This window comes from Eschrichtius robustus, chromosome 12 (genome assembly GCF_028021215.1).
Source record: "Eschrichtius robustus isolate mEscRob2 chromosome 12, mEscRob2.pri, whole genome shotgun sequence".
Taxonomy (NCBI): Eukaryota; Metazoa; Chordata; class Mammalia; order Artiodactyla; family Eschrichtiidae; genus Eschrichtius; species Eschrichtius robustus.
The window spans coordinates 76055682-76069719 of NC_090835.1; the positions used below are offsets into that span (position 1 = coordinate 76055682).

Genomic DNA, 14038 nt, shown 5'->3' on the forward strand with positions numbered 1-14038 from the left:
TTCACCCAAAGAGAGACTCCTGGCACAGCATAAGACTGCCTCAGAGCGGAGGGCTCTTCTCCCCTTTCAGCCAGGAAAGCCCGTCCCTGTCAGCTCCCTAGCAGTCACCACACACGTCAAGTAATCAAACTGCTGCATTTTATTCTGTAGAAAGCGCCACCCTACATAACCCTGAGCCCGTGTCCAGGGCTACCGGAAGGTAGAGAAGCTCTGGGTGCTTGTGCAGGAGGCATAGGGCACGCCCCGGGAGCGAATCTGCAGGGTGTGGAAGGTGAGGGGTGGGTTTGGGCCTGAGGAGCCGGGGTTCAGGGACTCGGTGTGAGGCTCCATCACAGTCACGGGGACGGCATAGGACAGCATCTGGGGCCGGTCATCCTGGCGTCTCACTGTGCCCTTGCCCAGGAGGTGCAAGACACAGGAGAGGACATCAGCACTGCTGCAGGTGGACCCCCTGCCAAGGCTGCTGACCAAGCCCCTGGGAGGACATGGGCCCTTCTGCCAAGCCTCCAGCACCTGGTATGGAGCGGGGAGGGGAAACGATACGTCAGAGACGCCCAGCTTACCGCACCTCTAGCTCCCAGCCCCAGGACAGTGAAGCCATGAGGGGCACCCCAACCCCACTCCTCACCCACTACAGGCTCTACAGTGAGCCAGAAACGTCAAATGTGGATCCATCTCCTCCTGTGGACTGCCCTCTGCCCCCGGCAAAGCCTCCTCACCCAACGCCCAACCCCGCCTACCCGGCAGACAAGCTGGTCAATGTGCAGGCCCTCGTCCCCGTGGGCCTTGAGGATTCGGACAATGAGGCAGTTGAGAAGGTTCCGTCTCTTCTCCAAGTTCCGGCCCTCTTCGTCCTCAGCTTTCAGGTATGTCTGAGCTGGGATGAGCCACACGTTGCCCCTCCGAGGCCTGGGTTCCTCGCTACCATCTCGAATCTTGAGCACTCCTGAAATAAGCGCTGGTCACTTGTGGGGGGCCCTCGAGGAGGCTGGCCCCAGCTCAGGGCAGAGGCCCCGGGGCCCTAAGTACAGACCTCCTGGGGCATCCTTTGTCTCGTGAAGGTCCAGGGGGCCCCTTGAAGAGGTAAGAGGCCCAACTGCCTGATTCAGCACATCTGGAGAGAGCCCCGAGAGCGCCAGCAAACTCTCCACGGAGACCGCCTTAGGAAGAGGAGGGAAGCGTCAGGGCCTCCCCAGGAGGTGGAGCAGAGAGGGTGGAGGGAAGGAAAAGGAGGGACAGGTGGGAGAGCGCAGGGAGGCGTGAGGGGCTGGGCCACCTTCAGCTCGTTGAGATGCAGCAGCAGCCACATCTGCACGGTGGACACATGCAGCGTCTGGTCCCCAAACTGCAGTTCAGCCCGGCCCAGCCATGTCCACTGCAGTCGCCTCTGCGGGGCCTGCTCTAGGGCAGGGTAGCTCTGACCTGAGTGTCAGGGAGGAGGAGGGAGTCAGGGGGGCTGGTGAGGACGCACCATCGGTGGAGCTTTGTCCCCGTTAATCTCTGCAGAGTCTGGGGCCCAGTGTTTCTGGACACTGTGGTTCCTGGTCTGAGCTTCCAGAGCTCGGTCCTCTCTGTGTCTGCCTCCTGGGTAAGGGGAGCCCACCTGTGTCAGGCAGGCTGTGATCAGTGCCTTCGAGGAGTTCCCCAATTTTTAAGGGAGACAAAACCACGAAGTGAGGAAGGATTGGGGCTCTCATCAAACTAGAAACGTCTCCCCCAGTAGTGTAGGAGCTCCCTGAGGGCAGGGTCTAAGTCTCACCCCACCTCCTTTGTCGCTGCCCAGCCCAGGATCAGCCCCCACTGGGGAGCTTAGGTTACGATGACTGACCAGGAACGAGACACCCACCACTCTCTGGTGGTCTCAGGTGCCTCCTGCCTCCATCCTCCCCACCACCCACAAAGGGAGTCCTGGGTCTTATTTTAAAGACAGAAAAGACAACAGGCTGGGGATCTGGCACCTGTAGCCCCACCCCAAACCTAAGCTCCTGCCCTTTTCCTCAAATCTACCCCGTGAAGGCTGCCAGCCCCAGGGGCCACCCCCAAGCTCAGGTTCTTTCCCAGTGTCCCAGCCCCCAGTTCTCTCAGCCAGCTGCTCACTCTTGTTGTAGAAGTTGGAGTATCGGTTCAAGGTGCCCCTCAGGTAGGCAGGCAGGCAGGTTCTGGGGTTGAGCGTGTGGCAGATGGAGGCAGTGGGCCAGCAGCGTGGTGACAGGACGAGCACAGACACTTCTGGCATCGCCCCTTCATAGTAAAGGTCCTCGTTCTCATCCTCCTCCTCAGCCGCCTCCTCTCCCGCCCCGCCGGCCGCCGATGCCGCCCCAGCTTCCAGCTCAGCTTCCTCTCCGGTCCCTCTCTCGTGCCCCCTGCCCCTGGCCTCGTGGCTCACCTGAAGACGACGGAACACAGGGCGCCCCAAAGCCAGCGGCTCCTCTGGTCTGCCCCATGCCTCTCTCTGTGCCTCCCACCCTCCCACTTGCTAATTCCCTTCCCCAGCGCCCACCTGTATTTTCTTCTCTGTGTCCTCCAGCTTCAGGAGTTCCTGATCAAGCCGCTGGAGCTGGTACACGTGGAACTGGCGCTGCAGCTCCTCCGAGGTGCTCAGGCTCCGCAACATCTGCTGGGGGAGGCGGTTGGGGAAGCAGGGGCCGATCTGCTCCAGCACGGCCCCCTCCAGCCAGCTCGAGCCCACGCTCAGGAGACGGTCCGCCATGTAGTGCCTGCAGCGCGCACAGCCCAGGCGGAGCCTCAGTGTGGGTGCTCGGCATGGCCCCCCCCCCGCCGCTCCGGGACTCCAGCCTGCCGGGACCCCGGCCTTCCAGCCCCGAGGGCTGGCCCTGCCCGTCATCCTGCCTCCCCCCACCTCCCACTCCCTTGGTCCACACTCACTGGTAGTAATGCTCGAAAGTGGTGGCAATCTCCAGGCCAGAGAAGATCAGGACGGTTTCCAGGCATCGCTGCAGTTGGGCCAGCATCTCCATCCCCCGGGCCCCACCGATCCGGCTGCCCTGGATCCGCTGGTCGATGTGCCGTGCAAACTGCTCGCTTACCTGGGAAGTGGGGAGAGCACAGGAAAACTATGAAGGAGAGAACGGAGGAGGTGAGTGGGAGCAGGGGGAGGGTCTGAGGAAGGAGATATGAATGGCCAGCAGGTTCATCAACTGGTCAGGGATTTTATAAAACTCTTATAAAATCATTAACTGTGTACGTTAACAATACTAAAATGATGAAAACTGTTTTTTTCACATTTATCATGTCTAGAATCAAACTAACAATAGTAACTCAATGCAAGGAGACACAAGCACACCTCAGAGATATGGCGGGTTTGCCATCATAATAAAGCAAGTCACGCAAATTTTCTGGTTTCCCAGCGCATACAAAAGGATGTTTACGTTATACCATAGTCTATTAAGTGTGCAATAGCATTATGCCTAAAAAACAGTGTACATACCTTAATTAAACAATACTTTATTGCTAAGAAATGCTGACCATCACCTGACAACACAGGGTTGCCACAAACCTTCAGTTTGCAAAAAATGCATTATTTGCGAAGCACAGTAAAGCAAAGAGCAATAAAAGGAGGTATGCCTGTAAGTTATGTGCACAAAGATGGTCACACCACGTTGTTACAGCCATGCTTCTGGCTCCCACTTCGCTGTTCTCTGCTTACCAGGGCACTCAGCTTAATTGTCCATCTTCTCTAGCAGACTGTAAACTTTGAGGGAAGGGATTTCGTCTATCTTCAGCTCTTATCTCAGTGCCTGACACATTTTAAGTGCTTATTAAATATTTGTGGAATGATAGGAATGGTGGAGTAAATTATAGTATCGATACATCTATTGGATGGAATTTATACAAAAGTTTGAAGACAAACAGCAACACTGAAAATGGCTTTTCATGTAAGGGTCAAAAGAAAACAGAATAAAGCATTTTAGCTACTTGTGAGTAAACTATGTGAAATGAAGCACACAAGTAGAAGAAAGTATGCTGAGATATATTAGGATGGTACAAAGTGGGTCATTTCTTTCTTTTATCTTACCTTTTATTTTTTTTTTGGGGGGTGGGGCTGTGGGCATGGCTTATGGGATCTTAGTTCCCCGACCAGGGATGGAACCTGGGCCCACAGCAGTGAAAGCGCAGAGTCCTAACCACTGGACCACCAGGGTATTCCTGTTTTTTTGAATTTTTGATAACATGGTTCTATATTAGTATTGTACATGCTCCTTGTTGAATGGGAATGGAAGGGTGGGCCATTCTGAGGAGGGAAAGGGAGAGTTTAGGGGGAGAGGCCCCAGGGGAGGAGAGGATGGGAGGCTTACGTGGGCAGCTCTGAGGAAAGGGAGCTTCAGCAGGGCACTGGCACAGCCGTTCTGCAGTGCCAGCAAGAAGGCTGCCCGTGGCCCAAACAGCTCGGAGCTTGACTTCTGCAGATTACTAAAGTGTTCACAGTAGCGGGGCACAAAGTCATCATCCCGCCAGTGTGAGGTCAGAAAACTGTTGACCTGGAGGGTGGGAAGGGGCGGCAGTGTGAAGGGCAACCCAACAAACCAACGGCACAGTTCTGCCCTCCCTCCCCGCCCCCCCTCCACCACTCCTGCCCACCTGCTCCTCCACCACTGCCCGCCAGCAGCGGGTCAGGTTTCTCATGATGCTGCTGGGAAGCCCCCGGGTGGCCAGGGAGCTCCAGTCATGGCTTCTGTTTCTGCCCTCTGTGGAGACAGGGGAAGGGGCAGAGACAAGGCAGTGGCAGCCCTCAGCTCCTGGGTCCCCATTCGAGGGTGAGCCTGGGGTTCTTTCTTGACATTCTGCCACCCAAAATGATGCTCCCAGGTGGGGGTGACACAAACCAGAAGATGAACAGGCTGAGCATGCAGGGAGGGGAGACTGAGGAGGGAAAGACGCCTGTAGTATGTGAGTTGGGGGAGGGAAGGCCCCCAACCGAGCTCCCGCCTGAGCCCCCAGCACTCACTGGGCCGAGGAGCGGCCACCACTGGAGGGGCTGCCTCGCAGGGCTCCACGTGCACCAGCAGGTGGGTGAGGCGGCGCACCCGTGAGGAGAAAGCTGCTGCGCGGCTCTGCGGGTTGTGGGCAGCCTCCCGACACTCCAGGTACTGGTCCAGCAACCAGCCCAGCGGGCTGACACCATCCTCATCTGGAGGCAGGGGAAAAACAAGCCAAGGCAGGGCATGTCTCCAGGGCAGTGGGGAAGCTGGGCTGGACAGGAGTGCCAAGAAAGAGCAGCAGGACAGAACGATACGGCAAGGGAGGTAGCAAGGTCCCGCCTGACCATGTGGTGTCAGCTGGCAGCCAGGAGACACGGGAAACGAGGCGGCCCCTGGGCTGTGAAAAGGGGGCTTGGGGGTACTGAATGAACGCAGGTATCCAAAGGGCCAAGAGCATAACCCAGGTGGCTCTAGGTTAGAGCAAGAAGGGGCTGATGAGCAGGGCCGAGCAACGGGACAGTAAAGGGGCCAAGGGCAGGGACAGTTACCGGGGGAGGTGATGTTCTGCACCAGGGGGCTGACCAGGGCCTCCCAGCAGGTCTTGCCCAGGGCTCGGGCAGCTTCACTGTCTGGGAGGAAGCGATCGGCAAAATTCTGCTCCTGACATAGAGCCCCATTGAGTCTGGGGAGAAGAGTGGGGAGGAAGGTGTTGGGGGCTGGAGGCCTAAGTGACTCCCGTGTCCACCAGCCCAAGATCGCCAGCTACCCCTCTCATGCACACAGGTACACACGCACTCACACACACCTAGAGCTCAGGGACAGGAGGCTCCTGCGGTCCTCCGCGATGTCCTGGCTCCAAGCCTGTGCCCTGATCATGTAGAAGAGGCGTGTGTGGCGACACAGCTGCTCCCGGAACACCGGCCAGAACGTGGGTTTGGGGCCCAGGACCTCTAATCCCCGAATGCGCGTGTCGATGCCGCCCTGCAACGTGCAAAGGCCCATTTCCACCGGCCCCATACCCTCCTCAGGAGGGGCTGGAGAGGCGGCCCAAGACCTGCAACAGTTATAGGCCGCAGAGCCTCGTGCCCACGGCTGCCCCTCTCCCCCGGCCCCACCTGTTGGCAGCGCTTTATGCGGATCTGGATGACTGGCCAGAAGCGGTTCAGGTTCTCCAGGAGGACCACCCGGCTGGCAGAGGGCATCACGTTCACCTGGTGGCAAGGGGGTGGCAGGCAGAGAGCGCCGTCACGTGTGTGGATGGGAGTGCTGAAAGAACCCTAGTCTGCTCCCGTTGCCTGCTGTGTCCCTCCCTCCCCCAGCTCTGGGGTGTGCGGGGTCCTGACCGAGGGGTCCTAATGCCACCCTCACTGCTCAGGGCCTGATGCTGTCACACGGGCACAGGGATGGACTTCATCTACTATGGGGCTCAAAGCAGGGAGGAATATAGGCATTTAGGGGTCTGGGCAGGAGGGTGGATCCCTTGAGGGGTGGCCTAATGGCACAGGGGTCCCTACCGAGTTGAGTTCCGTGTTAAGGGAGGTGGCGCTGTCGCCCCCGAACACCACCACCCTGGCCGGCATGTAGCTTGAGTCTTCGCCAGCCACCAGCAGAGCCAGCTGCCTGGGAGCGGGGCAGAGGGACCAATCGGAACCGGATCCAGTCGTGTCCTCACAGACACAGCCAAGGGGACGCTGGTCACCTTCAGGGGGATGTGGGTGCTTCCCCAAGACAAACGGCAGGGAAGTCACGGGACAGCGTGGGTGTGTGTCTAGGCACAGGCATGGAGCACGTTACCTGACGAGGACGCCCTGGTGCATGTGCAGGGTGATGTAGTGGGAGCCGGCACTGCCGCTGGACTCCCAGTAGGTCTTGGGGTTGCGGTCCGTCAGTTTGCTGGCCCGGTGCGGGTTGGAGGACACCTCCACCTTCTCCCAGCACTTGTCCTCCTTCACCTCCACGCTGGAGCCTGCGGGCAAGCGGGAAGGGGTGGTGGTCACAGCCCTGGCAGGTGTGGAGGGAAAACAGACTGAGGTGTGGGGACGCGGGGTGTCGGGGGGACAGGCACGAACCCTGGCACAGGTATCTGAGGAACACGTCAAAGAAGGGGATGTTGATGGGGCGGTGCGTTCGTCTGTGGTCTTCGATCTGGCCCAGCACCATCTGCAGCCCAGACATCGGAGAGAAGAGGTACGGGGAGGGGGCAGGGACATGGAAACACACGTGGAGGAAAAACCCCAGCAGCAGCGGGACTAACTCCGTAACACTGGCAGAGCAGGACCAGCTGGGAAGGCGGGGCCAGGAACAAACGGCCCCAGATTCCTTAGATTCACCTGCCTTCCAACTTCAGGAACACACCCCCTTCCCCTGCCACTGCTTGGGTTTCATACGCTTACCCAGCTGTGAACCCACAGGCTTCCCCCTGCCCTTCCTCCTGACCTGGATACAGCCTCCTAGGATGTTGGTGGTGAGTTTCCGGTAGAGGTGGGCATGCTTCTCACACTTGAATACCATGTCCCGCAGCTCCTGAGCCAGCTCCAGCTTTCCCAGGTGCTTTTCCAGGGCTTTGGAGATGGCATCTCGGGCTCCCAGCTGATTCAGCACCACGGCATAGTCCCTGCTCACCGAGGCCAGGTGGTGCAGAAAGAGGATCAGCTCCTGGAGCACCTGGGAAGGAGGCAGGGGGAGGTGAATAAAGGGGACAGACCACAAGCGTCTTCAGTAGTACTGACTACACACCTACTGTGTGCTGGGTGCCAGGGCTACTGCAGTTAACAGAGTGAGGAAGTAAAAAGACAAGGATGAGGAGACATGAGGGCTCGGTGGAATTAAAGAACCAAACAAACTGCAATGGAAAAGCCAAGAGGTGCCCTGGACCCTGGGGTTCTTGACTACTGATTACACTGGCAATAGGCGCAGGGGGCATCCCGGTTGTTTCTTTTCAGGCCCAGCTGTCCCAAGAACCAGCTGTAGGGCTGTGTTATGACATGCTCAGCCCCCAAGCACAGACACCTAACGGCAAAGAGGGGGCCGAGAAGGACCAGATATATATGTGGACACTCAGTAAGCCCACCACAGAGCTAAAATCTGGGTAGCCGCCAAAGGTGTGTGCTGCAGACACCCGCTGCCTCCATGACCCTAGTTCTCTGACCGCTTCCCAAGTCTTCTGTGCCCAGGAGGGCTCTGTGGCAGGGGACTCTGGGATGTGATGGTCCCCTCTGCCTCCTTCACCCCCCTTCCCTTCACAGGCCCAGCCAAACAGGAGCCACTGAGGCTCTTAATGTAACATAGATATCCTTTACGTAACAAAGGAGATGGCAAATAGGATCACACATTTGGCTTATATTTGCATAATGAAACACAGGAAAAATACATAAATTAATACAAATGGTTACCAATAAGGGGCATGTGGGTAGCATTGGGAGGACAGGGACTCAGGTGGGAGTGAGAATTTTGTTTCTACCTTGTTATATTGTTTTGATTTGTGAACTGTGTGAACGTACGACCTATTTTTAAAAATACAATTCAATTTTAAAAACGAAACCCAAACCAAGAGCACAAAGGCTCCATGGTGCCCTCTCGAGCCGCGCCCAGGGGGTCTGCCTTGCCAGAAGCTGCCTGGCGTCCTCCCCCTCTCAGCATCTCCCCAGGGCAGGGCAGGGGTACCTCTCGGTCAGTGTCTGGGGACCGCAGGCAGGCCATGCAGGCGTCCATGGCCTCATGCCAGGGGAGCAGCAATGCCTCGGGAAAGTCCACCAGCCGCATCAGGATTCTGGGGAGCAGGGGGCAGGAGGAGAGAGATATGCAGCCAGCCTCAGAGACCCCTCTGCCCAGCCCCGCCGCTCACCACCCCCTCACCTCAGAACGGCCAGGTGCAGGGCCTTGTTGGCCACGGGAGTATCGAGGCTCCGCATCAGCGTGAGGAAGGGCTGGGGCTGCCGCTGCAGTTGCAGCAGGAGTGGCTTGACCTCGCTTTCCCGGGGCCCCTCTGAGCTGAGGGCTCGCTCCAGATCCAGGAAGATTTTCCCAGCCAGACCGTAACCCTCCACCAGACGCTGCAGGGGAGTGTTGGGGCACTGAGTCGGGGCTTCTTTTGCTACAGGAAAGAAGTCACAAGAGTTGGCCATTGTTTGTGACGTGAAGGATCAGAAAAGGAGAGACATTCATAACTCTCAACTCTTGTTTCCTCATTTCTCCTAAAAATATTTTAAATTTTTTTCCCCCTAAACGCTAGGTTTTGGGGATCTCATAGCATCTCTTAATGTACTTTTAAGACAGCTTCATGACAAACTTTTTACTTTGTTATTCTTAAAATAGCAAAGGAGCTTCCTATCTGCAAATAGCAGAGCATTTCCCTATATCTGGAAGCATGTAATAATCTGTTTCTCTCTACAATAGAAAAAATTCAATGTGAGGGCTTTCAAGGCTTCAAATTTCTTGCAATGTTCTAACTTGACACTCTCCTTCATACTTTGGAGGGAGGACAATGTCTGCTTCTCCATTCACTGCTTATCTCGAAATTTCAGATTCTTCCCTAAAGTGCCATCTTTTCCAGAGAGAATTGCACAAAAACCAGCACAGACATCCCTCCCGGGCTAATGCCCTCCCAGAGGCCAGTGTGCAGAGCTGCTGTCTGTTTGGCACCCCACCTTCCACTGTGGCTGCGTCTGCTGATTCCTGAGGCTGGGCCTGGGCTTCCAGCAGGGATGGGTAGGCCAGCTGCCCTGCCAGGGCCTCGGGCCCGTATTTCCTGTAGACACGGCAGTTGAGCAGGTCCCTGAGAGTGCTGTCATCGAGTCGCTGTGGCAGAGCCAGCAGCAGGTCCTGGGCCAACTCCATGGGCACGGCCAGCTCAGCCAGGATCTCGTCATCCAGAATCTGTCATCGGGGAGAAGCTCTCACTGCAGGCGGCTCTGTTGGTGCAGAGGCTCCAGAGGTACTTGCCAGGGGAAAGGAGTTCTGCATACGCCTTCTCCACCCCAAATCTCTCATGGGGGCTCCTCCCAAACAGCTCGCCAACATCTCCAAACATCCTAGACCCCTCCCCTGCAGCCCTTATGCTATCACCCTCCACTTCCCGTCCCGAGCCTTCCAAATGCTCTATCACAGTCCAGCCCTCCAACCTCTGTGTGTCTCTGGGCGGCTCTACCTCCCCATCCAGGTTCTCCTGGAGGATCTGGAGAACCTCCTGATGGTCAGGTCCATCCAGCTTCTTGATGAAGAAGAGGAGCTCCCACCACTCGGCCTGGCTCAGGTGTTCACTCTCCTCAGCATCCTCATCCTCAGGCAGCACGTAGGGCACGGTGTAGAGCTCTGCCATGGGCTTCCACCGCCAGGAGGGCAGGGCTGTGGAAATGAGAGGGGCACAGGGACGTCACTGCCCGCCCAGCCAGACCACTGCTCCTCTGCTCAGAGCTGATCCCTGCTTCCCCTCTGGGCTCACCTACACCCACAGCTCCACTGACCGCTGCCCCCTGGTACTCATCAGCCTCAACCACGTCCTCGATGTCTTCTTCAAAGCCCAGAATCTCCAGCATGTGCCAGTGTACCCAATAGGTGCGGCCTGTCGACTCCCACAACACCTGGGGCATATGGGAAAAAAGAGAGGGAAGGGGAAGAGAGCTCACCTAATGACCGGCTGTGGCCCAATGATGAGGACACACAGCCCTCACAGCCCTCAGGCTGACCACCTGGCCAGGTTTGGAAAAACCTCTAAAGAACAAAACCTGTGGTATATGGAGAACACGTACACGCACACAAAGGATGCCTTCCCCAAATGAGAACAGGCTCTCTCCTCTCACCTATCCTTGGTGGCTTATGCCCCCACACTTCCTCCTGGCCTTAACCACACTGCATTCCTGAACTTGACCTTTGGGATGGTCTTGCTGTATCAGTCTTCTTCCTGGGAGTGAGTCCTCCTGACCTCAGAGTCTCCTAAAGGCAGATTTTTCTCAGCCCTCCAAACGGCCCCCCTCTCAATTGCTGACCCCCTTTTACCATACCCAGCTTACTGAGGGTTTTCGCTTTGAATGGCCTGCCAGAGGCCCCAGCTTGAAGCCCCAGCTATGCCCCACCCAAGACAGACCCCCAACGGTGGCCCACCACCGCACTCTTGCTCACCTGCACAGGGGGCACGCCATTGTTGCTCTGCCGGAACTCGCCCTCGTCCCCGGCACTGATCTCCTCGTAATCGTCCAGCATCCGCACTCGCATCCCTGGCTGCAGTGCGTCCCGCACGTACAAGGCGTAGGTATTGCCACTTGCGAACTCAGAGCGAGGGCGAAACCGCCTTGACCTCCTAAGGGAGGGCAGGGCCTGGGCGGGTGGGTGCCCTGGGCCTGCATCTGCCAGCTGGGGCTGGAAGATGGAACAGGAGGGCCGTGCCGAGGGCCCCTGTCTGCTCGAGGCCCAGTCCCAGCGCATGGCCTGTACCAGCTCCGAGATCAGGGTGCCCATGGCCATGCTGAACTCCAGCTCCAGCCGACCCCTCTCCCCACTCAACTCCTCGGGAGTGGAGCTCTGGGCTCCTGGTTCCACAGCACTGTCATTCAACTGATCCAGGAGGGAGGCGACGTGCAAATAGCGCTTCACCAGGGAGAAGAGCAGCCTTCCTGGGACCTGTAGGACACAATCTTTGGCCTATGTCCCCCTTGCTCCAGCTTTAGTGCCTCTCTCCACACTGTCCTCTGTGGACAGGTGCAAAGGCCTGATCCCTAGATTTTGTCCACAGCTCCCTCCCAACACTCCCCACAGAATACCTGTGGCAGCTGAATGCCCTCGAAAGACATGGCATGTTCAGAGAGTGTGGCCTGTGCAAACAGTGCCAGCAGAGCACAGCGGCTGTCAAAATCCAGGTGTTTCTCAATGGCCTCCTGCTGGCTCAGTGACAGAAGGATCTGGGTCCGGGTCCCTGTAACCCACACCCCAATCAGTAACGGCTCCCTAACCTTGCCCTTCCCAGGCATCTCTCTTAGATGCTCTACTCTCTCACTCCTTTTGCTGCCACACACTAAGAATGACATGATTTGCTGATTTGCTTCAAAAGCCAAAACTTACTATCTTATCCTGTGCTATCACTGTCTCATGTGCAATAGTCTAATAGTCTAAACTCTTCCTCTGCATAGAAAGACAGTTAATAGGAAGTTCTTGAGGATTCAGTCTCCCCTCTCTGCCGAGATGCCCACACTCACCTTCCCGCCTCCTTTTCTTCCAATCCTAAGACAAGGGCAACAGAATCATTTACGTACTGATGAGATCAGAGGCTTCTGTCACAGGGACCTGTGAGACGCTAAGCTGACCCAGTCCCTCTCCTGCTCCCCTTTCCTCCCCACACTGCCCCTCACCAGCATCATGGGAAGCCAGGGCTTGTATCATCCGGCCTGCGCTCCAGCGAATTTGATAATCGGGACTACTGAGCATGTGCATGAGCAAGTCCAGGACCCTTGGGTCTTTGAAGACCCCCGTGAGGGGCTCAATGCTTGCGTAGGCGCTGAGCACATGGACAGTGTGAAGCAGAGGGGCGGGAGGGATGGTGCCCTCACATTCCTCCAGCTGCCGAAGGGCCCTCTGAATCAGAGACTTCACATCGGTTTCCATCTCCCCCAGCACAGATTTGTCCAGGGCTCCAGCCTCCCCTGCTGTCTCCTGGGAGGGCCCGATGACCTGGCCATCTTCGCCCAGCATCTTGTGGCAGTTGGCATAGATCTCGTCATTGGACATCCACAGCAGGATGTGCTCAGCCTTGCAGTCCACTTGGTTAGAACTGCCTTCCCCGTCATCCCCACGCCGGAGGATGAGCCAGCGGATCTGGTACTCAGGATGCCCATCATGGCCCACTCGCTGGCGTATCAGCTCATCAGGATAGGCGTGCAAGCCGGGCCCCAGGGGCACCCTGAATTCCCTGTAGTGGAGCTCCCCCACCATCCTGGCACCTGGCAACACAAGGAAAAGAGAATAGGCAAGCTAGAGTGAGAGGAGAGGTCAGAAAATCAAGGACACCCAGAAGTTGGGACAGCAAATGTGGCAACAGCTGTCGGGCTGGGTGGGGTAAAGCAGGGCCCAGGAGTTGCCTGCTGCAGGCTGGGTGGGGCCAGGCCTAAGCAAAGGAACACTGGGGTGTTTGTTCTGAAGGAACTCAAAATTTGGGGGCTAAAAGGAGGGTCCGAGGCCCTGCGTGCAGCATGGAGCGAGTTGGTTTGGAGCAGAGGAAAGGGGACAGTGGAGGCAGGGCAGCCTTAGAATTAAAGTGAATCCCAGGGCCCTGGGACAGGCGGCAGCAGACCTGAGAAGGGTGTATGCGAAGCCCAGAGGGGTGTGTGTTTTGGGGAGTTGGGGATCGAGACCCCGAGTGAGTATGGGAAGGGGTGCTAGCTCCAATGATTGAAGCATCAGAGAGTGAGTATGCAGGGGCAAAAGACCCAGAGACCTGGTGGTGGAGTGAGGGCGCAGGGCGCGACGGGCTGGGAGAAGGGGCTGGTAGGCTGGAGGCGCCGGAGATTGGAGGCGCTTAAGCAGCAAGGCCAATGGGGGCGACGTGAGGCTCCGAACAGGGTGCACAGGAGACCCGATAGGTGAGGGGCGCGAGGCTTGTAGGACCGGGGTCGAAGACCGGAGAAGCCAGGGGCGCGCGGCAAGGTGCGGGGGAGGGGGCTAGGCCAGATAAACAAGAATCCCGAGGCGCGGCAGAATCGAGGGCGCGAGGCCCGGTGGACGAGTGGGCGGAGGAAAACCCGGGGTCGGGGCGGGGGGCCGCGGCGGGGCTGTGGCCACCTCAGAAGTCGATGGGGGTCCCGGCGTGAGGCCTGTCCTTCGCCGAGCTAAGGACGCGGCGCAGACTATGGCGGCGGCGCTGACGGAGATTTGGGCCCCGCCTGGGCCCCCCGAAGGGGTCTAGGCGGAGAGGCGAAAGGGGGCGTGTTTCCGCAGGACAGGCGGCCGCAGGGGGCGTGGCGCGCGGGATCGAACGCCCTGGGGGCGTGGCGCTGTCTGCTCCCGGCCTGCGCGCAGGTCTGCGGCCTCCGGGGCCTGGCAGGGCGGGGCCTGTCCCCAACCAGCGGCGCCGCCCGCCTAGCGCTGGGGGCCCGTCGCCCGGAGCCGCCGCT

The 14038-nt window shown here is 58.0% G+C and overlaps 1 protein-coding gene across 2 annotated transcripts; it reads right to left on the minus strand.

Annotated features, from left to right (window-relative positions):
* Positions 1-121: 121 nt before the first annotated feature.
* Positions 122-13993, minus strand: CUL7 (cullin 7). Of its 2 annotated transcripts, XM_068557323.1 has the most exons (26): positions 13707-13992; positions 12281-12868; positions 11696-11847; positions 11058-11555; positions 10381-10519; positions 10087-10283; positions 9587-9815; positions 8796-9033; positions 8604-8709; positions 7377-7604; positions 7010-7100; positions 6735-6906; positions 6455-6560; positions 6056-6151; positions 5746-5921; positions 5489-5622; positions 4967-5149; positions 4600-4706; positions 4317-4499; positions 2887-3047; positions 2501-2717; positions 2098-2386; positions 1277-1422; positions 1034-1160; positions 741-946; positions 122-513 (listed from the first exon to the last, which is right to left on the minus strand). In XM_068557323.1, exons 2-26 carry the CDS (start codon positions 12858-12860, stop codon positions 190-192), a joined length of 5085 nt encoding a protein of 1694 aa, XP_068413424.1. In that variant the 5' UTR covers positions 12861-12868; positions 13707-13992; the 3' UTR covers positions 122-189. The 2 variants fall into 2 exon arrangements, with proteins under 2 accessions (XP_068413424.1, XP_068413425.1); XM_068557324.1 differs by lacking the exons at positions 122-513; positions 741-946; positions 1034-1160 and having other exon boundaries at positions 2098-2241; positions 13707-13993.
* Between the last annotated feature and the right edge of the window lie 45 nt (positions 13994-14038).